Consider the following 24393-nt stretch of genomic DNA (forward strand, 5'->3'; position numbering starts at 1 on the left):
GACTTTCATGCGGAGCGATATTGAAGGCTTGAATTCGATGATCGTGATTTGGAAACTACCTGATAGCTCGGTATAATTATATCGTCAAGCCATACAGCTGACTGGCTTTGCCATGTACCTCAAGTCCATAAGGAAAGGTGAAACGAGCAAGCTACGAACTGTTTGGAGTAAGAATGATGTATTGTCCCAACCATACCGAGAGAATTAAAGAAACAATACAAAAGTCTCGCTGGGGAGTCTACGAGCCTCGCTCAGCCCTTTCTCTTCCCGGCTTTACCACGTCCACGAGTCGTCTTCGGAACAGGCTCCTCCTTCACCTCTTCCTCTTCTTCGTCGGCTGCTTCTTCCGACAAATGATCCTCGGCCCCCTCGACGCCATCACTCCCCGAATCGACCTGCTCATCGTCACTGGCCGCAACAATCACCCCATCGTCCGATCGCTCGCTAACCGACGACTGAACCTCGGCATCGGTGCTCTCTGCAGCAGCAGCGGCGGCAGCAGTAAGTGCAGGCTCATTCCGGATGCCCGCGAGCACCTTCTTGGCCTCGCTCTCCTCGCCGTTCCACGCGCCGCAGCTCCCGCACCGCCAGCGCCCCAGCTCCTCCAGGGACTTGACGCCCGGGGGCGCCTGACCGTTGACCAGCCGACAGGTGGCGCAGATCAACACCATGCGGTTCTTGGGCTGCGTCTCGTCCTCGCCCAGCAACACGTCCAGCAACCGATCATACCAGTGGGAGGATTCGATGTACTGCGGCGGGGTAGACGAAAAAGCATTGGGCGCGAACCCCGGTTCGTCGAATGCAGGCGGCGAGGGGAAGTTCGGTCCCGGCCCCTGCTGCTGCTGCTGCCGCTGCTCGTGGTCTGGGATCATAAACGGAGAGGGAGGAGGATGTTGCGGCTGACCACCACCGGGAGTGGAGGGGTGTGGGTGCTGTTGTTGTTGTGGTGTACGACGAATATTGGCCGTCGGGGGTGGAGGTAGCCCCGTGCGTTGAACGAATGGCTGTTGCTGTTGTTGTTGCTGTTGATTACGCTTCTTGCCGGCGGCCGCGGAGGCGTCAGACTTGCGCTTCTCGTCCCCGGTTCGCGACTTGGTGCGCTTGAGGGTTCCACCACCATATTTCTCCAGGAGCTGTTGGGTGGAGTTGTAGCGGGTGGCTTCTTTGAGTTTCTCGATGGTGGCGTCGCGTTGTTTCTGAAGGGAGTCGAGGTGGGCTTGTGTCTTGGTGATGCGGTAGTCGTAGTACCGTGTGGCACCGGTGCGGACGGTGTAGATTCTGTTTGCGTGGAAAAAAGGGAAGTGTGTTAGGTTTGGGGTCAAGAAAAAGGAGCAGGTGATTGAGGAGGTGGGAAATGAGGTCATACAGGATGGGCCCCCCCAAGATGGCGGCGTATTCAGCTATCCCCCAATTCTGCCATCCTAGCACCAGAGCCAAGATGATGGAGTAGAGGAGGTAGGCGAAGGTGGTGTAGAGGGTCCAGAGGGCCTTGAAGCGGCGGGCGTGTTGTCGGTGGAGGTCGAGACGGTTGGTGGTTCGGGTAATCTTCTCGGATAGGGCTGATAGAGCTTTCTCGAAAGATGCTGGAGAGTCGTCTTCGGCCTGATGTTGGGAGAATTCAGTCGATGGATGAGTGAGGGGAGTTGGCGACGAGTGGGTGGAACGTACCTTGAAAGGCCACAGGCGCACCATGGCGGTGTTGTTCGCGTAGCGAGAGAGAGTTAAATCAAATTCTGGATCAGTGAAAGAAGAAAGGGAAACAAGGATGGAATGAAGCTAAGTCAAAAGCATATTTAGTCAACGGAGGAATGGTAGTATATCTCCTGATAATAGTAGGAATTGGAATGGAAAAGAGTGAAAGAAAGGCAATTGAAAGAATGGATGGCTGGATGATGGATGGTGGATGATGGATGATGATGATGCGGGAACGAATTGCTGCCTTAGTTTCGAGGGGGAGAAAACGACGTCAACGTCAGCTGCAGCCGCACAGACCACTTGCCTGTTACGGACTGGAGCTCCCCTCTCCGCTTCTCCGACTTCTCCTTTACTTCCTCGATTTCCTCTCCACCATCCACACTCTATACTCGACACTTCTCGCCTCCTCCTCTCCTTTTCTAGAAACCGTTTCCGTTCTTTGTTCGTGCTTCTGTCATTGCCAATTGCCCACCCTCGCTTTGCGCTTGCTACTCGTATAACCATGCCAAATATAACTTAGCGGACTTGAATCATCACCGTGTCACAAGCATGAGCATCTTGACCTCCATCGGTTGCCTAGATATCCCGTGGGGCTAACTCAGGCAGACCTCGGCTGTCAGCATCTATGCAGAATCTAGCTGAGTTGGAATTCTGCCTAAGTACAGGAACTGTGCTTCTTTCTACCATTTCTCGTCTGCTAGGATGCACTAGCTTGGGGATTCTACTAGATCCCACCCTGCGGCCGAGGATCAAGGTACTCCCTAACTAGTATGCATAAACAAGCTGCAGTCTCTTGCGTCGACCTGGCCAATCACAACAACCTGCCGGAAACCATCTCCTGCAAGCTTGGATTTCCGGGGTCGACACCAAGCCTCTTTGCATACAGGGGTTTACCCAATCACAAGAACCCATGAGAATATCCTGTGCGACATGCAATATTACATTACATGCCACAGACCATAGCCAGCGAGCTCAACCCTGGAAATCAAAGCTTGAGTCTCTGGTTGAGAGCAGAGCTAGCCACGTTTGACCCTGAAAGCCTGCTAGAGAATCCGGTATTGATCAGCAGGGACCAGGCAGGTATCAGCCGAGGGAGGGCCTCCACCGTAGTCCCAGACATTGTCAGTGATGCCACCAAGTCGTCGCGCACATTAGCTCTCTGTCATATGCCTCTGGCAAGCGATTGCTCAACCTTGGCTGGAAATCTCTCGCGATTTCTTTGTCTAAAGTCTGGCGCATCGAAAGCTCGAGCACATAGGCGGTTCCAGACTCGCCCAACTGCCGCCGTCTACCACGGTATGGGTCGACATTAAGCTTCGGCCAATCCGAAGCAATGTAAAGCGTGACAGAGCATGCAAGGGGGGCTCTCCGCTCTGGTGTCATCTGCTCGCGAGTATCAGCAATTGATTAAATAGATACGGTCAAGTCCCGATGTATTGTGTGCTGAATGTTTCGCCACGCTGGGAGTATCTGTGAACGCAGTCCCCCCTGCAATACATCAAGATGGAGTCATTTAAGCCGAGCGATGGCGTAACTCTACTCCCATTAGCCTTCTCGCTTCTAAGTGGTCAATGTTCGGCGGTCGGAAATGCACAGCCTGCATTTGTTCGGTTGAGAATCGAGGCTACCATACTTCGGATAAAGCAAGCCCTCAGCCATCGCTACGGACAGGCTTGACAGCTCCCCTTGTCAAAAGCATGAGAACCATGGTATGGAAGGGATCAGCCCGCAGTTCAGACTGCTTTGTTTATCGGTTACTCTTGACGCGCCTCGATGGAGATCACTGCAATCTATGATCCCATTAGTTCAGGTCACCCATCATGCGCGGTAGCGCCTGGGTGTCAAGCCATATTCTCCGTTGTTTTGAGACTTCTTTGTTTGGACTCTGCTGGGCCTTAGTGCCCTGCCTGGATTCGAATATAATATTCACGCCCCTATTCGAACCGGATCGTCCCCTTATGGATCTTTCCTTGATATCAAAGAGCATGTTCGCACATTATACCAGATCAGATATTGACTGAAACAAACATGGCAGGCACGATTCAGCTGATACGCACCGTGTCTCTTCCAAAGACCTTCTTGCTTGCATGTTTCGTGGCGGTGGCCGCATTTGGCTCGCTTGAGCTTCTGCTTCTAATATTTGACTTCTTCAAGCGTCGCCGGGGGCTGTACTTCTGGAGCCTGCTCTTATCGACCCTTGCCACCCTCATCTTCACCATTGTCATCACACTTCTGTGGTTCGCAGTACCGCAAGCGCGCTTTGGTCTGGTCTTCGTCATTGTGATTTGCTATCCCACCCTCAATGTCGGCAACACCCTGGTCATCTACTCGCGGCTTCACCTCGTCACCAGTGCCCGCAAGATTCGATGGCTATTCTGGATGATCGTCATCAGTTCGGTGGTATTTCTACTCCCACAGGCCATCATCGTCACTATTTCCGCCTCTCCTGACGGCGAACATGTCAGAGATCTGTACAGAGTCTTTGAGAAGCTCTCCGTGACAGCCACCTGCGTACGCGAGATGGTCGTGGGAGGCGTCTTCGTCTGGGCGACTGCCCGCAACCTCAAACCCCTGATCGTGATCAAGGGCCGGGAAGGACGCAAAATGGTCATCTATTTGATTATCGCGACCACCATGATGGTTGTTACCGACATCATCATCGTAGTCGTCGTCCTCTGCGGCCAGCTCTACATCATCTCTGCCCTGACAGCTTTCTTCTCGGTCCTCAAACTGAAGCTAGAGTTCTTCAGTCTGGGGAAACTAATTCGCCTGATTCAAAGCGCTCCAGGCGTCTGCCACCACCAGGCAACCGAGGACAGCTCCCTTCGCTTCAATGATAATTCCCCCGAGATCGACAACCTGCAATTCAACCAAGGGTCTGCGCGCAGCACCGGGGCGCAGCCCGTCCGACAGCCAAGCTCGCAGGAGACAACCCAGACCCACCAAGAAGTGACCGTCAACCCGGATAAGACCCCGGAGACACCCTCGTCACCCAGGACGGGCGACTCGATGGCGACCACATCCCGCACGCTGTCGACCGACCCACTCGTCTACGGGCGACAAGACCTCGAGGCCCTCGAGCCCACGCTCAGCGCTCAGCATCATTTTCCACCGCGAACATGGAGTAACGCAGTATAAGAAGTTGTCGGTGCTCGTTGCTGATGGTGTCTTACCGCTCTTCCTCATCTTACCCGAGTTTGTAATGAAAGATTCTTCGTGTCGTACTAATTTGCAGACCTAGCTGCTTGTTCTATTCCAGTGATGAAATATACCCTGGTGGGACTCTTGTCATGTATAATGTAGCCGAAACCGAGATGATATGAATCCATTTCCATATCTGCTGTAAGATGTCTACATATACCGAGATAGACCATATGCAATAGAGATCTACCCTACTATCATCCCTCAACCGTGGCCCATTCCACCTTTCCAAGCTACACACCATCACACTCCATTAACATCATAAACGAGCTCGCTCACGCTGCAAAGCCATCTGCACTCCTAACCTCTCGAACCTTCACTATACCGCACACACCCCATCCCTCATTTTCTCTATCCCAACCATCAGCCCGGCCCGTTGGGGGGGGGGGGGGGGCAACGGGTGCGGGCCTTTGAATTGCAAAACGCCCCTTGTCCCAGACTCTCCTCGCGAGTCGGCAAACCGAAGAGTCACCGAGACAGCCTCCTATCTCCCACCTCCTTTCTCCGAAGAAAAAGAAACGGGCCGCACCCGAGACGCCCCGAGGAAGAAGAAAAAAAAATGATAGAACTCGAACCGACGGGTCCCGTCCGAGGCAAAGCACAAGCCTACCCTACCCTAGAACCCGGAACCCCCTAACAAACCGGGGGGGGGGGGGGGGGGGGGGGCAGGGAACAAAAACAACCGCCAATACAGCCAATATAGAATTCTCGACTTGCAAAATCTCGCCTCTACTCACGTCATAGAAGATTGCCTGTTCGTGCGTTAAGTACGTACACTTCGGCACGAGCTAAACTTCGTATCTCGATCTGTCTGTTTGTATCTAGCAAAGGGCAAATAGCTCGGGTTCGAAACGGGATGGGAGGGCAATAGGGGTGGGGGGACCGCTACGAAGATACAGATCCAGGGCGGCTGGCTGGCCACATGAAGCCGAGTGAAAAGGGAACGGCCATCATCCGGAATGATCTAGATCGAAATTAAAGCAAAAGCTTTCTGTCCCCCATTCGACCACTGTTGGATCAAAGTGATCAAGCAGGACAAGCCTCAAACCCCTAATACATGGTCATCAAATACCCGAGAAAGGGACTGCACTTGAATGTGGTGCAAAGTGAATGCATTCTGCCTCTTAGAGACCAATGGCAATGGCATCCCGCCAAAACTCCAACCCAGATCCCGTCCACCATAATTGCATCTGCATGCTTCGAAACGACCCCTAACTCCAGGAGAGAATTCTAATAAACATACACATACACACTCACACACAGACAAGAACAAACAAAAAAAAATAAATGGTCGTTGTGTATTTTGAACTGCGCAAAAGCTGTGGTAGTTACTCGAACGAAAAACATGTAGTCGAGAACCAAGAAAATAAGAGGCAAGTCCGGCCATTGACGGTCAGAAGAAATGATAAGGCCCAGTCCAAACTAGTGGGGTATACATGGAAAGGATATATGGTTTGAGTAAAAGCAGTCCCAGAAGACAAGACAGAAAAAACGACCAGAGTGTAAATGCAACGAATTTTTCGTCATTATGACTTTGATAACGACATCCCAACAAAGATAAAACAAAAAGGATACGAAGATCACATGCTTCTGGAAACAAAAGGCATCGTAACCGGTCATAAGATTTTCGTTCTTCGTCGTGTAGAAGGATAAAAGGGCAGAGAGATGGGAGGATTTTCGGAGACATATGGGTTGATATGATCGGAGATAAGAGTCGGCATGAATTCGAGAACCAGGGAGAAGTCGGAGGGTAAGCGAGCCGTAAGCGCTTGAGACAATCTAGAACCAGCCCCCATTCTCCCAATCTCCAGGCCGATAGGTGGCGTTTTTGCGGGCTTTCTCGTCTTCAAGTCCACTGAGAAGCAGATTGAGACGGTTGAAGTTGATGGGCTTCATCACCCATCCATCGAAGCCTGCACCAACATACAGGGGCATGTCTTTTTCGAGGAGAGAGGCGGACACTGCAAAAATAGGTACTCGATTGTTGGCTTGTGCGATACGGGAAAGCAAACAGTTCGGCTCCTTCTCGAGCTGGCGGATCATCTTAGTCGAGTTTATACCGTCGACAATAGGCATCTAATTGGTAATAGAAAATTAGTATGGCACATCTCATTGGGTGATGGGCCATCGCTTACCTGTATGTCCATCAACACGAGGTCATAGCGCGCAGAATCGGCACGGAATGCCGCTGCGCATTCTTCGCCGTTGACGGTCAAGTGAACAGCGTGACCGGCCTTTTCGAGTCTTTTTTGTATGATCTTGCTGTTGATAGGATCGTCTTCCGCCACAAGGATACTATAGACGCCGGAAGGAGTCTTCGGCTCGGGACCCTGGAGAATCGCTGGAACCCCAGATGGTTGCATGATGGGTGATGCGGGCACCTTCGTATCAGGTTGTGAGGAGTCTGCGGCGTCATCTGCTGACTCGGTTTGGGCAAGTTTAGACAGCTCTCGGATAGATACGCCAGCAAGCTTATCTTTGAGGCTGTCGATCGGAATCTGGTTAGGCAATTTCTCAGCACTACCAGCTCGCGAGCTGTCGCCGCTACGCCGTCGGCCCTCGTGAGGGGTGGTTGAGCTGTTGTCCACGAGCACAAAGTCTTCTTTCGCCTGGAAGGGTGTGGGGCTATCAGTATGAGCCGGAATGTCAGCCGGCTCTAATTCCGGCTGCTCATCGCTTGCAGTCACGAACTGGAGCGAGATCTGAAATCGGCTTCCTTTGCCTTGTTCTGACCGGACACTGAGCTGACCGTGAGTGTTGCGGACGATTCGCGACACCAACGCCAATCCTAAGCCCAGGACTCCCTTTTCTCCTTCTTCTGCGTTCGCTTCGGTTGGATTGTTGGGATCGCGATCGAAGAAGTAAGTATCGTCGTCGTTGTAGGAGACCTGTTCAAGCTCCTGGAACAAGGTTTCGAGCATGGTGTCGGACATTCCGCATCCCGTATCAAGCACTGTCATCTGGATGGTGACGACGTCGGGCTCTGGGGTGACTGGAGCGCGCCAGAATTCGACAGTGACCTCGCCATCGGTTGTGTATTGAACTGCATTAGAAATGAGGTTGCTGATCGCCTGCCGCACGCGGCGTTCGTCGCCTAGGACAGTGCGAGGAATTCCGGGATGAGTGATCACAGTGTACTTGATGCCCTTGCGTTTAGCTTCCCCTTCAAACATGGCAGTTGCCTCCTTGAAGATCTGAGGTAGATCAAAGGCCTCGTCTTTGATCAAATTTTGACCCTTTTCGGTATTCGTGAGGTCCAAGAGATCGTTGATGACGTAAATGAGAGATTTGGAGGCAGAGTAAGATTTGGTGAGATTGTCGCGAGTCTCGGTATCCAGAACGCCCTCTAGGGCAATCTCGAGGTAGTTGATGATGGCATTCAACGGGGTCCGGACCTCATGGGCGGAGTTAGCCAGCAGTAGCTTTGTCAACTGCGATCCCTCCAGGGCGGCTTCTTGCTGTCGCCAGACCTTGATAAATTTACCATATACAAGGCAAAGAACAGCGGCAGTTTCGACTTCAGACTCGGACCATTCGCGAGACTGGTCGATCACTGTTTCGCTCCAGACCTGGAAACTCTTTCGGGGCTCCAAATGACCATCTTTGAATTCCTTCTCATGAGGATTGCCGCCCCATTTGATCTCCGTCAGCTGGCCCTTGCGGAAAAAGACAATGAAGTCCTTGCCATCGGAAGATAGCGGCACATAAAGCATACCCGAGATATGCTTGAAGCCTGGAGGATAGTGCAAATCGGGGAAATCTTTCGTTACATGATGCGATGCAACCACCGAATGAAGCCGACGCATCTTCAGGAATTCTAGCAAAGCCAACATTTCATGAGACTCAGTTGACTTGCCCAAGATTTTGGTTTCGCCGCGGATCGAGATAGCCCCATAATCCGCATCGAATAATTTCAGCATATCATCGGACGAGGCAATGATATAACCCGAGGGATTTGCATCGGTCGGAATGGTGTTAATCAGCTTGCGAGCTTGCAATCGTGAGGTGTAGGAAAGACGCTCAATATTGCGCGAAAGCGTGTCCCCGATCAGTCGACACATTTTGCGTATGGGAAAAGGTACCCTCATAGCCGCGTCGCCGTGGGTATGGCATGAGATTAAACCCCATAAGTCATTAGGGCTGTTGATACTGATGGACATGGACGAACGCACGCCCATGTTAGCGAGGTAACGGATGTGAATGGGCGACATTGCTCGTAGATGGGCGTGGGTCAGATCCAGAGGCGTTTCTAGATCCTGTGAACTGCGGCAGACAAGCCGTGAAGTAAGCTGGTCCCGATCGTAGAGTAATCGAACCTTATTTATGCGATACAGATCTCGCGCTTGTCTGGGAATATCCGCAGCGGGGAAATGCAGCCCCTTATAGAGATCTTTGGTGGTCCGCGGGTCAACCAACTCCGCCACGACGGTACCGTTATATTCGCTATCGAATTGATAAATCATCACACGATGGAACCCGGTCAATTCTTTCACCAGACCCACTGTAATGTTGAGGAGTGTATCAAGAGTTTTGGCATCCCCTAATTGATCCTGGATTTGACTGACGATGCTGAAGACCTCCATGGCGGCGGCTTCACCGCGTCTCCTGCGGGCATTTCGAAGGACTCGTAGTGGTTGGCTGATATTAACGGTGCTGCTTGCCAGTTGCTCGGGGGTGGGGTCAAACCCAAGAGTGTCGGATTGGGTCAGGGGGGTTGTGCGACCGCCCATGTTGAGAGGGTTGAGCCGGTCATCCTCCAACTCAAACTCGCAGATGATGATCTCTCGTTGAGTTGGAATGACATGGATGGCGCACCAAAATCGCCGGGGGCGTCCAGTGCGATCGTTCACCGACAATATGAAGACCTCTGGTCCGTCCGCACTGGGATCATGACCTTCATCGCGAACAAAGTCGACATGATCGAGAAGGATGTCCGCCTGATCCTCTGACAACAGATCGCAGAAGCTCTCCAGGGCGAACAGACTGCTGGGGGAGTGGTCCAAAATTGCCTCTGAATTTTCACTTGCGACCCGGACCGACAATATACCATCTTCGTCTTCTCGCATGGCAAGCAAGACTCCAAAGCTTTGTACTGCCCCCGGAATGTGGATTGGTTCGTCCTCGCAAGCCATGAAGGTATCCGGGGTGCTGCCCGTAATCACGGCGTGTCCGCCTTGAGTCACGACATGTTGGAATCGGGAGGTGACATGCGTCTTGTTCTTGTCCACCGGCAGCAGTGCCCCGTTTGAATCGACAGGCACGCTTATCCCAGCGTCTGAGTTACGTGAGTGGCCTTCAGATGGTTGTTGGGAGGCGCCTTCGGAGGTTGTGGGGGTGTATTGAGGTTCGCTACTACTGGCAGCTGCATCGCTTGGTGGAGTAAGGACGGGTTGTGAACGAAGTTGATCCCAGGTGTCGGAATCTATGATCGAGTAGGATCGAGCTCCGCTTCGAGACTGCGTGGAGCTGGTCGCTGCAACGGCTTGAGACGGACTGGTTGGGGAAGGGTTGACGGACACGATCGATCGGATGGGATAGACTCTATCTGATCCGCCGACGCTCGTATCACGACTCAGATCGGAATTCTCTGGGCTCGATCCCGATGAGCCCTCGTGGGTATTAATCGCTAAGTCCGTCCGCGGATCGTCGTCCACATGCTGACTGGCGACGGAGGAGGGATCCATGTTTGCGACCATCGTCGTCGTTCTGTAGAGAGGATGGCCGTGGGTTGATGTAGGATCTTGCCACGGAATTTTTCAGCGCATTGGTGACCGATAACCACTGGCTTACATCAGTGAGTGGTGTGTTCGGGTGTCCGAGATAGGCGGATTTTCTCAAGCGAGCAATGTATGACGATGGATCGATGATGCACACAGGCCGGACCCTGACAGTGTGTCTTGCGCAAGACAGTTGCAAGTCTTGCCCCGAGATGAGCAAGCCTCAAACGCCACAAAGCCCTGGTAAGAAATAGAGCAAGTGCTGACAGTCTGACACACAAGGGAGGAGGGGGAAGGGGGAGGGGGAGGGGGGGAGGGTATCCCGTTCCTTCACGTGGGGCTGATATTGTACTAGAGACGAATTAATTAGCGACTCCAATCAGTCAGTGGCAACCCCGGGAAAAGCGAACAGTAACCGGTTGGGACGGACGGATGAGAAATAAGAATAAACTAATAAGAATAATAACACAAAGGCAGGATGAGGAAAACCCACAACAGCTAGAGCCCAGCATGCGATGACGGGGAAGGGGGCGAAGAGGCGAGTGGAGGAAGAAGAAGAAGGGAGGGGCGCACGATGGCTTGATCGATGATGCAGGCAAAGAGGGGGTGCTGTGCAGAAATAGCTTGTGGTTATTATCGGTAATGGCGTCGACGAATGATGTTGACGTTGTTATGGTTATTCTGCCCTTCCGGTGTCTTCGGGAGGAAGAGGTGGTTCTGTATGAGGAAGAGAGAGAAAGAGGTTGGAAGGGAGAGGGGAGTGGAAAGGTGAAGGTGGTTGTTGGTAGTAGGCAGTTGGAGGCCCAAGGGAGTAAGTACAGGAAGCAGCACTCACTATTATCCAACAAGCCTCTGGAGCACACAAGTTCTTCTCTCTTCTACACATGTAAGTCTACCCCGAATCTTGTCAGACTTGCCAGTTTTCTGAGTCTAGTCTCACCAGTCTTCAAGATTGAATTCCACACTTTCGACAAACCCCATGGGTGACTTTGAGAGTTTGAGTAACTTTGCACTGAAATTGATGGGGAAAACGAATCAACGCGGCCCGGCCGGGTGGGTGAGAAGCTCGATTCGGTTTAGTCTCCAGCCGTTACTGCACAAAAAGTTGGCAGCACCAATGAAGAGGGCCAGGAAGACTGGTTCTACCCTCGCCGCGCTGTCGCTGGGACTCAAGAGCCTGGAAGAGCCTGGGAGAGGAAAAGATCACCTCCAATTTGATCGGATGGCGTTCCGACAAATCAGACACCCCTTTTTGACACCCCGTGACGGCTGGATGCGGCAACCCGAATTGATCGAGTCAGTGCAGTGTATCCAGCTTACCTCAGCTGTCTGCTTGCCCTTTCTTTCTCTGGTACGGAGTACGGGAAAGGAAATGGAAAGGAAGGACGAAGGAAGGGGCTGCGAGGGTTTGGTATCACTCAACACTCGCTAACTTCTTTCTCCCTGGGAAAGTTTTCCGGTGTTGACCCCACGATGGGGGGGTTTTTTTTTTCTTTTTGAAATAACCGACCAGGGCCTACGGCGAACTAGGCCTGAAGTTATCTCTTCCCCCGAGCCGCTGAGTGAGTGGAATGAGTACCGTAGTTTTGGTAACCGAGTCAATAGGGAAGCAGCAGCAGGTAGTTATTTCAAGATTTCTTAGCGGAATGAGCTCGATCATTTCGAAACCCTTAAGTATTAATGTCAAATCAATAACATCCCCTTTTTTATACACATTCGACCCAGCAGGGAGACTACTAGGTGCCCAGTGTTCCTGTCACAAGCCTGGAATGGCAAGCCAGTGTGGATCGCCATCATCATCATCATCATCATCATCATCATCAACAACAACAAACTTGCACGACATGATTCTTGGCGCCCCCTTTCTTCTATGAGGAGCCTGCACAGTCACAAAGTCCATACGTATTGTTACGAATTTGCCAGAAAATTCTGCCATGCTCGTCTCGAATCTCGATAAGACGGGTGGATTCCGTTGCCTTGCCTTGTGGCCCGAGGGGAGGGGGCAGGGGAGATCATATTACCGTCAGCTCGGATATACTGCAGCTAGTGGGGACGCGATGACCCGAATCGTAGTCAAACAATCAGACTTGAACTGGCCAGTGGCCTTGGTGGACCACCCGCAGTGGGCAGCAAACGGGAAGGGAGGGGGCAGGTGCTTAAATGCCAACTGATGAACTGATGCAACAAAAAAACCTGCTTGAGACACCTACCCTGAAAGCCTAGACACAATGCTGGGCAAGGCTTGGTTGAGAGTGTCTTCCTCCCTTTTCATTACTCTGAATCCTTCTCTCATCTTTGGTGGTATCGTGGCTTTTCTGCCTAGTCCAATTCCCACTAGTGAAGCTGCAACCGCTGAACCCGAACCCGAACCTGCCCTGCCTGGGGCCGAGACTATCTATATGACCTACGATTATTACTCATAAAGTAATGAGCGGATCCGATTGCCTTAAAATCCCGACGCTAAGGATTTCGATTTCGATCTGTCCACCCTTCCCGACGACTCGGGCTCGGGTCCGATGCACTTTCCAGCGCCGCCGGGCCTTGACGGTACTTTTGCATCATTCTTCTTAGTGCCTCGTATTATTACTATTACTACTCCGTACAGAGCAGGTTGATTCTCTACCTAAATCCACCCAGGATCCGGTTCCTTGGCTCTCTCCAATCCATTCGATTCATCGATTTACGGCAGCCTTTTATTTTCTCTTGTTCTTCCTCTATGGAATATCTAACGAAGATCAACTTATTAAATATTAGATATGACAGATGTCAGATCCTCGAGATGAACACGAAGATGAATCTAGATTGGGTATATGCAGCGCACACCACTAGGTTTACAGAAATGATATGTACAATATGACTGGTGCGAAGTCTATACAAGGTATACACAAATCGGCTTCTTGACCGATTGTCCCTTCTCTTCGCTCGATCTGGGAAAAGGCGTATGCAGTAACCATGTCCAAAGAAGAATCGCGCAGTCCTGTTGGCGCTTGGGCCAAGGACTGCCGCAAATCCCGGGCAGGCACGGGGTTCGGACCGAATCAAGCGGGCAAACTAGGCGACCCAGTGGGCACGCTTGGCAGGTCGCCTTTGGAAGGCATTCAGCTCCTCGTTGGCTGCAGCTGGCATGGTCATTCCCCGAACACCTGATCTGTTAGGGGTTCGAGGGAACTAGATCTCAATAGCCACGTCGCAACCCGGGGAACGGATATGACAGGTCACAGAGAGATGCAGGTCGTGTCCCTCAAAACGTACTTTTGTTTCACGCTTGGGCGATCAACTTCAATAGTGGCCTGAACCATACATCAAGGAGGCCGGGGAGCCTCCGACGACTGCGACAGGGGCCTTCTACGTTCGGATAAAGCCAGGCTGTCCATGGAAAGGGCTGTCCAGGGGTATCGCGACTGCGTGTGCGCGCTGGGAGGAGCTGCTCGCGTGACATCGCCCGTGATCTGCTCTGGGTCCACGAAGTTCGGGAAATCATCCTGATCGGTCGAGCTGGATTCGGATGGACGGGTATTGACGAGCGAGACAAGTTTTCGCAACACTCCGAACTCCAGCTTCAATTTGACGCTGTAGACGGCGGCCTTGAGCGTGGTCTGGAGGGTGTACAGTCCCACATACTCCAGCACGAGGAGCGACACATCCAACAAGACAATGACCATATTAATTGCAATCAACTCGTACATGCTCTTGTGTCGTTGCGGATCCTTTTCCGGTCGCAAGCGGAGTAAATTGATCGTTTCAACGATGTAAATCCCGGAGATGAGAATCTCCTGAGCGCAAAACCAGGCCAGCTGCATTCGCTCCATCACATTATACCCTCGGATGATCGGTTCGGAGCCGATGTAGATAGTGCTGTAGGTAAGGACAGTCGTAGGAATCAGGAGGATGATCGCATCAATGATGATCATGGCGAGAACACGTCGAAGGGTCGTTTGGCTTTGGACCACCAGATGAAGACGAGAGTATAACACAATGGATTGGCCCGGCACCATGAAGTAGAAACCGATCGTCGAAAGAGTGACCGCGAACCACAATGGGCCAACCGCAAAAAATTCCAGCAAATAACCAACCGCGTGGGGAATGACCCCGAGGACGTCGGACAAAAGCATGCTCCAAAAGTAGAGTCCGCTGTAGCGAGTGAAAGTGAGAAAAATGAGAATAACGAGTTCGACTGCATTGTAGAGGGCAATAGCACTGAAGACAGCCATCAAGATCTTGATCACGAGGCTGGACCCTTGGTAACCTCCGATGAGGCCCTCCGGCGGGTTGGAGAGAGAGTCCCACATGACGACAAAGGAAAGACGCTGATATCACCACGGCTTCCGGTCACCGTTCGACCAGAGGAAGAGACACTCGCAACTAATTGTGAAAATATCGTGAGGTACCGGGGCACAGGGTCAGGCACACCAGTATAATATGCGAAACTAACGTTGGCCCGCTTGACAACTCAAGAGAGCCATGGTCAGGGACAATATAGCGCAAGAGTTCAATGGGAAGCCTTGAGGGTCGAAGCGCAGTCTCATTCGCATGCTTTAATTTGTTCCAGACCTGACGACTGACCAGCTGATCGGGCGCAGTACGCTCGACCACCCGGGTTGGTCGGGTAGGTTGAGGAAACGGCCTCTTGCTGGAACCTCAAATCAGTGCTGTCCGAGCGTATTAAAAGTCCGAATAGCAGCGAAATTTCCCTTCCCAGCAGCTGAAGGTTTCTATTTATGTGCCTGAACGGTGCGCTAGTGGCAGGGGAAACGCAGTGGCGGCAAATGCTGGCGTTCCTGCAGAATGAAGGGGGAGAACGGGCGGCCTCGGATGAACGCGACGCAAGTGAGGATTGGAGACAGGCTGCGAGACGGCGCCGCTGGAAAATTTATTTGAACTCAATCCCCCAAGGGAGGAGCAGGAGGAGGAGGAGGAGGAGGAGAATGAGCAAGAGAATTGAGGAAAAGGAGTTCCGACCGGGGAAAGGAGACAGGAAGTCTGGAACAGGAATTGGAGAGAGAAGATCGCAAGCGATCCCCCTTCCACTCCAGACGGGAGGGGTAAAGACGAGTCGCCACCGGCTATTTAATTATACTGTACAGTAGGCCGTAAACTGATGGCCGCGATAGATAAGAAAACGATGTGCGAGGAGCGGCGGAGGGCAGACCGGGGAGAAGTAAGGCTTGAAGGTTCACTAGAAATCGAGAAGAGGATGGGGAAAGGAGAAGAGCAGACAGTAGGGAGAATATCGAGGCAGAGCGAAGAGAAGAGGGGAGGGGGGAAAGTCCGGGGTTGGGAAGGAAGGATTAATTGCTTGAGCCTATGATGGGCGATGCTGCTGCTGATTTCTCCTGGAATGGCTACGGGCCTTAGGGACCAGGCCAGCCACTGGCGTGCCTCGTTACTCAGGCCGGGCCAGTCACATGGCTGGCAGCCGTGCCTTTTCCCTGGTTCTCTCCCCTCTTCATCCATTCCTTTCTCCCTTCTTCTTCGGTTTCGGGATCAATTCGGAAATGTCTACGCCTACCTAGGTTCCAGTTGTTTTCGCCTTCGCTTCTCGTCCGAGACCTGACTCTCCTGACTCTCCTGACTCTTCTGACTCTTCCGACTTTCCTTCATAGCGTTATGTGTTGCCAAGATCCATTTCTCCGTGTTTCAACCTTGATTCCATTCCATAGTGTCGGTCGGAGTCACCCGATGTCAGGGCTCGATCGATAGTGTGGGCCACCATATGTCAAGGGATAACTTTACGAGTATCGCAAAAGTCTAATGAAGATGACCGGCATTGCGGAATGAGTGAGCCAGCCTACTTACTCGAAAGATTCGAAGAGGTCCAAGGTGCCCGATCAGTGATATTGTTGTTGTTGTCGTCGTCGTTCATTAGTTTGTGGGGCCCCGCCTGGCATCGACTCTTAATCGATGCACCCCAGGCCTAGAACCATCCCCCTCAGACGAACACCGTAAGGGTCTTGACGCTGATCCACAACTTGCCACGCGAAGGCCACGCTCTGCAGATACCATGACATGAAGATGCCTTACAGTTGTGTGTACAGAACGACACCAATCATACCTACCAGCCTCTCCCCCACCAATTTTATGAAAGGGGCCCTTGCAGTCTCTAATTGGCCAGTGCTGATCTCGACTCGAAAACATGGTCCTTGTCACAGACACGGTGTTAGTATTAGTATCTCGCAGGGGCAACAATCTCCCTTGAGATACCAATCCCTTATCATTAAGTCGGGGATTGAATCTGTTTAGCTTCGAGAAGTTTGTTGTGTTGCGACGAGAGCCCGAATGATCAGACACCCTGGGACTTGTTGATATACAATTCACAACCCGAGTAATCAGAGAACTGAACATGGTTTCAAACGTTTCCGTCATGGAGACAATTCAACCATCTTTCCTGTGCTATGCTCGCCTGCGATGGTGTGGATCCATGGTTGCCCTGTCTTCATGCATCATGTCAGCGACCGTGACTCGATTGGCTGTTCGTTTCAAGGTAGTTCTTGAGGTTCCTATGCGCTACAGATCATTCCGAACGCGATTCAGCAGCCGCGACATACGTATCATCCATTCGAAACCATTGATTCTCGGTTGACTCCACCAGGCCATTGGAGCCAGCTTAGATGATATTGCAGCATAATATAGATACGTTCCATAGCCAATGCGCCCGGTACAGATGTCTTTCTTGACCTCTTGACTCGCTAGAGTTCAAGACCAAAGCGAAAATGCATTTTCCCATGCTTGTCGTTCAATGCGGTGCTTGAAATGCCCCTAATTCGCAGAATGCCCCATTTATTGGGCCATTTCCCCCACGATGCACTTCCCGGGTCCTGACGCGCACAGGCAAACTTAATCTTGAATAACCCGAATTCTCAAGTCAGGTGTTTGGGCCCTTGAGGGTGGGAGATGAATAATTCCTATGCTACTATGCATCTCTTTGCCAAGGCGGTGCGGGGAAAATAGTCGTGATGCCGCGGATCGTCATGGATGATTTCTCAACAATGGAGCTCTCATACCTTGGCGCGGTTCCATTTTCCCCATCGTTGTCTCTCATGAGTGATGATCTTCCCTGGTCTGGCTCATCTCAAGGCTCATGCTCTCGATCACCAAGTGGGTCATGGGTGATTGAATGTGACGATCACCCCAACAGCCTTTTGTTGCACACGATAAACGTCGTCGAAACAGCACCCCTCACCGCCGCAATTTCCCAAAAAGGAGAATCGTCGTAAAGCTGATAGCATAATCAGTGCCGATGCAAGTAGGACAAGCGGGGTCAGACTCTGTCTTCTCTTGTCGATCCTATCTAGCGCCCTGACTCGCTAGTGAAGCACAGTCTTGCGCCAGCTATTTATAAACCAGGAAACCAGGCCACCCGGCAGTGCGTTGTTGCTATTGTTCATTGAACTTAAGCTGCGCAAGCTGAAATTTGCTTGTTCGGTACTGACCTGCTTGGAGACCTACGATGATCAGCTTTTGATTTCGTATTAGATATTGCCGATGAACCACACGTGGGAGTTCGTCGTAGTCGGTGGTGAGTGCCATGGGGATCGTTATTTGCTCGACCGACTGACTGGAAGCAGGGGGTCCGGCGGGCTGTGCCCTTGCTTCGACGCTCGCTCGTTCCGCTAAACACCCACGAGTCCTGCTGCTGGAGGCCGGCCCGCGGAATGAGGATCTTTCTCTTCGCGTGGATGGTCAGCGATGGTCGACGTTCCTCCAAGGAGATATGAACTGGGGGTACAAAACCACGCCCCAGGAACACTGCAATGGACGACAGATTGATTACTCGCGCGGCAAGGTGCTCGGGGGCAGCAGTGCAATCAACTTTGGCGTCTACACAGTGGGCGCCCGTGATGATTACGATCAGTGGGCCGCGCTCGTCGGAGATGAGACCTTTGGCTGGGAGCGGATGAGGAGGAGATTTTGCGGCCTCGAAACCTTTGACGGCGCTATTGTTGACCCCAAAAATGCCAAATACGCGTCCCCACAAGCCTTGAATCACGGATCGGCTGGTGCTTTGCGGGTAGGCTTTGCTCGTGAATGGGAGCAGGATCTCCCGCTCATGCTAGACGTGTTCGAGCAGGCGGGTCTGACTCGAAACCCGGATCACAACTCAGGCAACCCGATCGGCATGGGCCTGATCATCAACTCATCCCACAAGGGTCGTAGAGTGACCGCGACAGATCTTCTCGAGGGGGTACCGGACAATCTGACGATCATCACCGAAGCGCCCGTGCAGCGGGTCATCTTAGACGGGACCAAGGCTGTAGGTGTAGAGTCAAACGGAAGACAGTGTATGCTTAGGTTATTGCATGAAATCCACGAGTGCCCAGCTAACGCGCCTTTGCAGATTTGGCCTCCAGCGAAGTGGTTCTCACCGCAGGCTCATTGGACACGCCGCGCATCCTCATGCATTCAGGTCTCGGGCCGGCCGAGCAACTTCAACAGTTCCAGATACCCGTCCGTAAGGATATCCCTGCCCTGGGCAAGAGCCTGCGGGATCATTTCTTCGCCCCGCTGTGCTTCAAACGCGATCCCGCGACCAACGACCGCAATGCGTTCTTCGGCGATCAAGCCGCCATGAAAACTGCCATGGCGCAATGGAAGAAGGACGGCACGGGGCCCTGGGCGCGGCATTCGTGCCAGATCGCCGCCGGCTGGCTCAAATCCGACCGGCTGGTGCGAACGGCAGAGTTCCAGGCTCTTCCCACCGACGTGCAAGACTTCCTGCAACGCCCGACGGTCCCGCACTACGAGTTCCTCACGCATTTTCCTCTGCATCTCGTGGCGCCGCAATGGCCGCCGGATTACAGCTACATCTGCATGTTGGTGTTCCTGATGAACGAGCAATCCAGCGGCGAAGTGCGACTGCAGTCCTCTGACCCCAACGCCCCGTTGTTGTTTGATCCGAAATTCTTGTCTCATGACTTCGACCGCCGCGCCTGCATCGAGATCTTCCGCCATGCGCTGGAGGTGACCCGCCACCCATCCTTCCAGAAGGACGTGGTCGAGACGGTGATTGCACCGGCGTCGGACTCGGACGCGGATATCCTGGAGCACTGGAAGAACACGCTGGGGTCGAGCTGGCACATGACGGGAACGGCCAAGATGGGCCGCCCGGGGGAGAGTGATGCCGTGGTGGACAGCCACTTCCGGATGATGGGGGTGGAGAACCTGCGCATCGCGGACATGAGCGTGGTGCCGGTGTTGACCAACAACCACACGCAGGCGACCGCGTACGTGACGGGCGCCACGTGCGGAGAGGTCTTGGTAGATGAGTATGACTTGAATCGGGAGGTGGCACGGCTGTAGCCTTCGGTATAGTAGCGTTATAGTGCTCGGCTAGCAGTATTTGCAATGTACAATCTCTTGAGATTGACCATCAAACACTATACATAACAACATATTCCAAGTCCAAGAAGGGTCATTGAACAGAGACAGTGATACAATCAAATCCTCGGAATCTTATCTGGAATTCCAAGCCCGGACCTGACTGTGGATAGGAATGATCACGTAGTGGAAAGAGGGTCGACGCTGTAATAAGATATAGTACTGGGGTCAACCAGCTTACACCTAGTCAAGAACACATTGCACCTTATAATCAAACTAGCGACCGTATTATAAGGATTATATATCATTCAACTTATTTGGATGATATATAATTGTTTCAAGTCTGGTTGCTAATAGTTCTAAGCTGGTTATCAACAGTCACATAGGGCTGTATGTAACAACCCACACCAATCAGAGTTAGAAAAAGGGCCCCCCAACAGCTGTCCCTAATTTTCCAAAGTCCTGAACCAATATCCCACCAGTTAAGAACTAGTGTAGCTTTTTGAAAACTGTATATAACCATTTGTGACCATTGTAACTACTAGTTTGCAACCATCTTGGAAACATCAACTCCGAGGCTCTTTTCCCACTGTGCAAATTAGACTCTATTAGTCCATTTGTAGTTGATTTGTCAGGGCTTGGTCATTGACGGTAGCCAGGTATAGTAGCGTCTATCCAAAGTAGCCTATATTCATAATGAATTATTAGTTCCACTCAATCCGCACAAGACATATACATAGAGCTATAGAAACACAAATGCTAGGTTTTTGGATAGACCGGTCCTATAAGCTCAGAAGTCCATCTTCACGTCAGAAGTACAGTTCTGAGCTATAAAATTTACCTAGCCTGAATACAAAGTGCCAGGGCCATGTCTAAATTAAAAGACATGATATCGGACACACTTTGTACTGTACTTAACCTCAAGTATGTGTTTACTGCGTTTCCGGTCTGAAGAGGTGGCCGTAGCAAGCTGCAGTCCTGGCCGCTATGGTATCCCCTACAGCCGAGGCTTACTTCTTGTCTTCCGATCTTATCTTTTACCTCCCACACCCACGCTCATAACATGCAAAACATTCGCTGTACTTTCGTTATATTCTGGATGATATATTCAATCACCGAGAATGACCATGTATGAATACAGAGCTTCTTTTCCAAAACATCTTGACTACAGGTAGCTGCCTTGTTTGCTTTCATGTGTCAGGAGCTCTACCGGCTCCTCCCGGCTCCATGGAGTTTCGTCTCTATAGAGCGGAATGGCTCATCCCCCACAGCCAATCGATACAGATGTAGCAGATGCAGAACTACTCCCAGCATATCGCTCATCAGGATGGTACATGAAGTACATCTACACCCTGATCAAATCTTCCAGCCCCCGCCCTGCCGCCACAGCATCAGCCGCACGATAGCGAAGCAGATGGTTCCGGCGGCGACAAACATAGCACTGAAAAGCTGAGCCTTCCAGAAGGACCCTTGCTCCAGGTTCAGCAGCAGCGAGGCGATCGGGGTGCCGATCAGAAACCCGCAGCCGGCGAACATGAAGATCATGCCCAGGCGCGTGCCCACCACGCCCAGCGTCGGCGACATGCGCGTCAGGATCGAGGGCGGCAGGGAGACGATCGCCCCGGAGGCGTAGCCATACAGTACGGTGAAGACGATGGTGCCGCCCTCGTTCCGGATGGCGATCCACACAAAGCCCAAGATGCTGGCCAGCAGGCTGATGGGCACCAGGGTGTTCAGCCCCCCGATGCGGTCCGCCAGGAGACCCGGGGTGATGCGGCCCAGCACGGAGGCGGCGTTGAGCACGGCGAAGATATAGAAAGCCAGGCTGCTGTCATTGTGCAGGTAGAAGGTGAAAAAGCTCTGCAGGTAGAAAAAGGGGAAGTAGAGCCCCACAAAGCTAAAGAACAGGCCAAACGCAAACACGAGGAACGGCGGCTCCTTGAGCGCCGCGACGTCGAGCAGGGCTCGGCTCTGCGCCGGCGGCGGCAGGCGCCGCTTAAGCACTGCCAACGAGATCGCCAGCCCGGCTAGCGCGACGAACCCGATGATGCGCGTCGTCCACCCGAACCCCACCGGGCCGATTAGTTTGTGGAACATGATCGGGTAGATCACCGCGCCAATGCTGCCGCCGGACGCTGTGATCCCCGTGGCCACGGCGCGGCGCGAGGTGAAGTAGGTGGCCACAATGGCGATGCTGGGCAGGAAGAGAAAGGCGCAGCCGATGCCGACCGTGACCCCGTGCGCCAGGAAGAGCTGGTAGTACTTGGTCGAGAGTGAGGTCATCATCATCCCGAACACCACCATGAAGGTCCCGACGGCGACGATGCTACGCAGATACCCTTTGTCAAAGATGGGCCCCACAATCACCCCGACCAGCAACAAGGTAAAACCTTGCACGGTGCCGATCCAGGTGATGGCCGACGAGGAGTAGCCGGGGATCAAGTCCGATTGGTAGTAGCTCTGGAAGACTCCATAGGCGTTGAGCAGACCCCTAGGTGGCAGGGACGGTGGTTTAGCACCAAGAGCATCAAACAATCTTGTTTCGGAACAGGAGCCCGAGGGACCACCTACCAAGAGTTGAAGAACAGAAAAAACGCCGCGACAACTTGCAGCCACGCGGTCAGGCCACCATCGGGCGGCGGCGGGGGAGCCGTGTCGGCCGGTTTGGCGGGCGCCTGCTTCTCCGTCTCCGAGGCTTCAGAATCGGCCATCAGAACAGCGGATGGAGAGGAGGGCTTGTCATCCGGGCTTGTGCTCAGGGACTGAGACATGGCGTCAAAGTGCTGTCTGTCTGGTAGGGAAGCATGCGGGTGATGCCAAAGCAGAGACTCGCTGCTTGGTGAGCTCAATTATAGGGAAGCCATCTACAATGCCCCCAGGGTTTGAATTTGTCAGCGAGGAGCTGTTTCTCGGCCTTCCAGCACCGAGCCTGCAGATGTGGTGTGTTGTGACTCGCCAGGCCGTAAGAATTGCGTGATGGAACCTATTCTGAGCTGCATGGACTGATCGCGAATCCAGGGGAAAGAGCTTAGCAACCACCAACTGCCTAGGGTTAGTGGGCTTCCGGGAATCTGATCCTCGCGACTCAGTGGAGTCTAGTGCCGGATTTGACCGCAGTGAATCTGTCTCACTGCGTCTCGAAATGATTCCTTGCCCATTGCTTGCGGACTAGTGTCTGCTAGTGCTTACTCCATTGCGAGATATATCCGCGGATCTACGGCACTTGGCGAGGCTTGTTCGTCACGTCAGCTTGAACGAGAGCTTTGGAATTGCATTGCTTCACTTTCAATTGTAAATGTAGCTAGTCACAGATAATGATTGGTAATATCCAATGTCAATTACAGAAGCACGTCGCCGTCCCGCGACCATCGCTCCCTCATCTCTCGCCAACGATGATGACTGCTTTGCGTTGGCCAACCACTGTCTGCGCCTGACCCTGCACGGCAGCCACAAGCTCCTGCGCTTCGGATCCAGCCTGCCAATGCAGAAATTTCAGTGCGGGCGCCTTCAGTGTCCCCCGGCCTACCAGATCCGCGAACCACTCGAATAGCGCCGTCTGCTGCGATGGACTGCGCTTGTTGAGGCAGTCGCTGAGACGAAAAGGCCGCAGGCTGATGTTCTTCTGCCACAGGAAGTGCCGGAGATTGACCTCTGGTCGAGGAGGGGCGGCCCCTCCCAGGAACCCTGCGGTCAGCACGGTGCCTCCAGCGGTCATGGCCGCTGCCATCGTCCGCACTAACGCATCGTCGGCCACCGAGTCAATGGCGAGAACAATCCGCTTCCCCTCGAGGACCCGCGGGGTGGCGAGCTCCTCTTGAGTGAGTACTAGCGAGGCCCCGTGGGAGCGGAGCAACCGCTTCATTTGCCCCAGCTCTTCGGCGTTGGCGCGATCGCGAATGACGCTGATGACCTGCACCCCCAGGAGCCGTGCCAGCTGGCAGACGAAGTGACTGATCGTGCCGGTGGCCGCGTTCTGGATAATCCAATCTCCCGGCTCCAGCGTGTGGTAGTCGCGTAGCTGGAAGAAGGCCGGCGCCACGCCCATGCGGAGCAGGGAGGCCACGCAAGGGTCGGCGTTGGACGGCACGCGTATCAGATCGGCCTCGTCAAAGACGCCATGAGTCCTCCACGTGCCCCGACAATGCGTGCGCAGGATGACGAGATCATCGACCGCGAGATGGTCGACCTCCGCCCCCGTCTGCAGGATCCGGGCCGCGCCATCCGATCCTGGGATGGCGTGTTGGATCCCATTCTCACTGGTATAGACGCTCTGCAACTTTACTGGGTACTGGCCAGCGATCACGGCAAAGTCCAAGGGATTGATGGGGATTATCATGAATCGCACCAGGACCTGTCGTGGCCCGCAGGTCGGGAGCGGCAGGGTGTCGACATGCAAGTTGTCGAGCGGTTGCGCGCTCTCGGAGGGGATGACGAGGGCTTCGGCCATGGCTATTTTCGACTAAAG

At 53.0% G+C, this 24393-nt stretch overlaps 9 protein-coding genes across 9 annotated transcripts; 3 read left to right on the forward strand and 6 right to left on the reverse strand.

Annotated features, from left to right (window-relative positions):
- Positions 1-42: 42 nt before the first annotated feature.
- Positions 43-1917, reverse strand: BO86DRAFT_391441 (uncharacterized protein). The gene is made up of 3 exons (XM_025672598.1): positions 1669-1917; positions 1367-1602; positions 43-1278 (listed from the first exon to the last, which is right to left on the reverse strand). Exons 1-3 carry the CDS (start codon positions 1690-1692, stop codon positions 252-254), a joined length of 1287 nt encoding a protein of 428 aa, XP_025524883.1. The 5' UTR covers positions 1693-1917; the 3' UTR covers positions 43-251.
- A 1857-nt stretch (positions 1918-3774) lies between these two features.
- BO86DRAFT_278007 (uncharacterized protein) lies at positions 3775-4359 on the forward strand (the record flags this gene model as incomplete). Its single annotated transcript, XM_025667291.1, has 1 exon — positions 3775-4359. A coding segment is annotated over one exon (585 nt), but the record flags the coding sequence as incomplete, so codon positions are not given.
- A 2316-nt stretch (positions 4360-6675) lies between these two features.
- On the reverse strand, positions 6676-10580 carry fphA (putative sensor histidine kinase/response regulator; the record flags this gene model as incomplete). The annotated part of the gene is made up of 2 exons (XM_025670784.1): positions 6676-6972; positions 7032-10580. 2 exons carry the CDS (start codon positions 10578-10580, stop codon positions 6676-6678), a joined length of 3846 nt encoding a protein of 1281 aa, XP_025524885.1.
- Positions 10581-11724: 1144 nt separating this feature from the next.
- Positions 11725-12071, forward strand: BO86DRAFT_391444 (uncharacterized protein). The gene has a single exon (XM_025672599.1). It carries the CDS (start codon positions 11731-11733, stop codon positions 12043-12045), a length of 315 nt encoding a protein of 104 aa, XP_025524886.1. The 5' UTR covers positions 11725-11730; the 3' UTR covers positions 12046-12071.
- A 1844-nt stretch (positions 12072-13915) lies between these two features.
- BO86DRAFT_381745 (uncharacterized protein) lies at positions 13916-14902 on the reverse strand (the record flags this gene model as incomplete). The annotated part of the gene is made up of 1 exon (XM_025670785.1): positions 13916-14902. The coding sequence occupies one exon, from the start codon at positions 14900-14902 to the stop codon at positions 13916-13918; it is 987 nt and encodes a 328-aa protein (XP_025524887.1).
- A 1369-nt stretch (positions 14903-16271) lies between these two features.
- BO86DRAFT_172468 (uncharacterized protein) lies at positions 16272-17271 on the reverse strand. The gene has a single exon (XM_025666513.1). It carries the CDS (start codon positions 16974-16976, stop codon positions 16476-16478), a length of 501 nt encoding a protein of 166 aa, XP_025524888.1. The 5' UTR covers positions 16977-17271; the 3' UTR covers positions 16272-16475.
- Positions 17272-17961: 690 nt separating this feature from the next.
- On the forward strand, positions 17962-19925 carry BO86DRAFT_172470 (GMC family oxidoreductase). Its single transcript, XM_025666514.1, has 3 exons — positions 17962-18129; positions 18179-18892; positions 18949-19925. Exons 1-3 carry the CDS (start codon positions 18096-18098, stop codon positions 19908-19910), a joined length of 1710 nt encoding a protein of 569 aa, XP_025524889.1. The 5' UTR covers positions 17962-18095; the 3' UTR covers positions 19911-19925.
- Positions 19926-21060: 1135 nt separating this feature from the next.
- Positions 21061-22740, reverse strand: BO86DRAFT_391450 (MFS monocarboxylate transporter). Its single transcript, XM_025672600.1, has 2 exons — positions 22500-22740; positions 21061-22419 (listed from the first exon to the last, which is right to left on the reverse strand). The coding sequence occupies exons 1-2, from the start codon at positions 22697-22699 to the stop codon at positions 21285-21287; spliced, it is 1335 nt and encodes a 444-aa protein (XP_025524890.1). The 5' UTR covers positions 22700-22740; the 3' UTR covers positions 21061-21284.
- A 402-nt stretch (positions 22741-23142) lies between these two features.
- Positions 23143-24375, reverse strand: BO86DRAFT_421216 (MDR family NADPH-dependent oxidoreductase; the record flags this gene model as incomplete). The annotated part of the gene is made up of 2 exons (XM_025675265.1): positions 23143-23210; positions 23364-24375. The coding sequence occupies 2 exons, from the start codon at positions 24373-24375 to the stop codon at positions 23143-23145; spliced, it is 1080 nt and encodes a 359-aa protein (XP_025524891.1).
- Positions 24376-24393: the final 18 nt, after the last annotated feature.

This window comes from Aspergillus japonicus (genome assembly GCF_003184785.1).
Source record: "Aspergillus japonicus CBS 114.51 unplaced genomic scaffold BO86scaffold_51, whole genome shotgun sequence".
Taxonomy (NCBI): Eukaryota; Fungi; Ascomycota; class Eurotiomycetes; order Eurotiales; family Aspergillaceae; genus Aspergillus; species Aspergillus japonicus.

Excerpts from the sequence above, each read along its gene's own strand:
- BO86DRAFT_391441 (XM_025672598.1), bottom strand. The coding sequence starts at position 1,692 with ATGGTGCGCCTGTGGCCTTTCAAG. Across the intron at positions 1,603-1,668 it reads TGCGCCTGTGGCCTTTCAAG|GCCGAAGACGACTCTCCAGC; the intron begins GTACGTTCCACC and ends TCCCAACATCAG. Across the intron at positions 1,279-1,366 it reads ATCTTGGGGGGGCCCATCCT|AATCTACACCGTCCGCACCG; the intron begins GTATGACCTCAT and ends CCACGCAAACAG.
- BO86DRAFT_391444 (XM_025672599.1), top strand. The coding sequence starts at position 11,731 with ATGAAGAGGGCCAGGAAGACTGGTTCTACCCTCGCCGCGCTGTCGCTG.
- BO86DRAFT_172468 (XM_025666513.1), bottom strand. The coding sequence starts at position 16,976 with ATGACGGAAACGTTTGAAACCATGTTCAGTTCTCTGATTACTCGGGTT.
- BO86DRAFT_172470 (XM_025666514.1), top strand. The coding sequence starts at position 18,096 with ATGAACCACACGTGGGAGTTCGTCGTAGTCGGTG. Across the intron at positions 18,130-18,178 it reads GGAGTTCGTCGTAGTCGGTG|GGGGTCCGGCGGGCTGTGCC; the intron begins GTGAGTGCCATG and ends GACTGGAAGCAG. Across the intron at positions 18,893-18,948 it reads AGAGTCAAACGGAAGACAGT|ATTTGGCCTCCAGCGAAGTG; the intron begins GTATGCTTAGGT and ends GCGCCTTTGCAG.
- BO86DRAFT_391450 (XM_025672600.1), bottom strand. The coding sequence starts at position 22,699 with ATGTCTCAGTCCCTGAGCACAAGCCCGGATGACAAGCCCTCCTCTCCA. Across the intron at positions 22,420-22,499 it reads TTTCTGTTCTTCAACTCTTG|GGGTCTGCTCAACGCCTATG; the intron begins GTAGGTGGTCCC and ends CCTGCCACCTAG.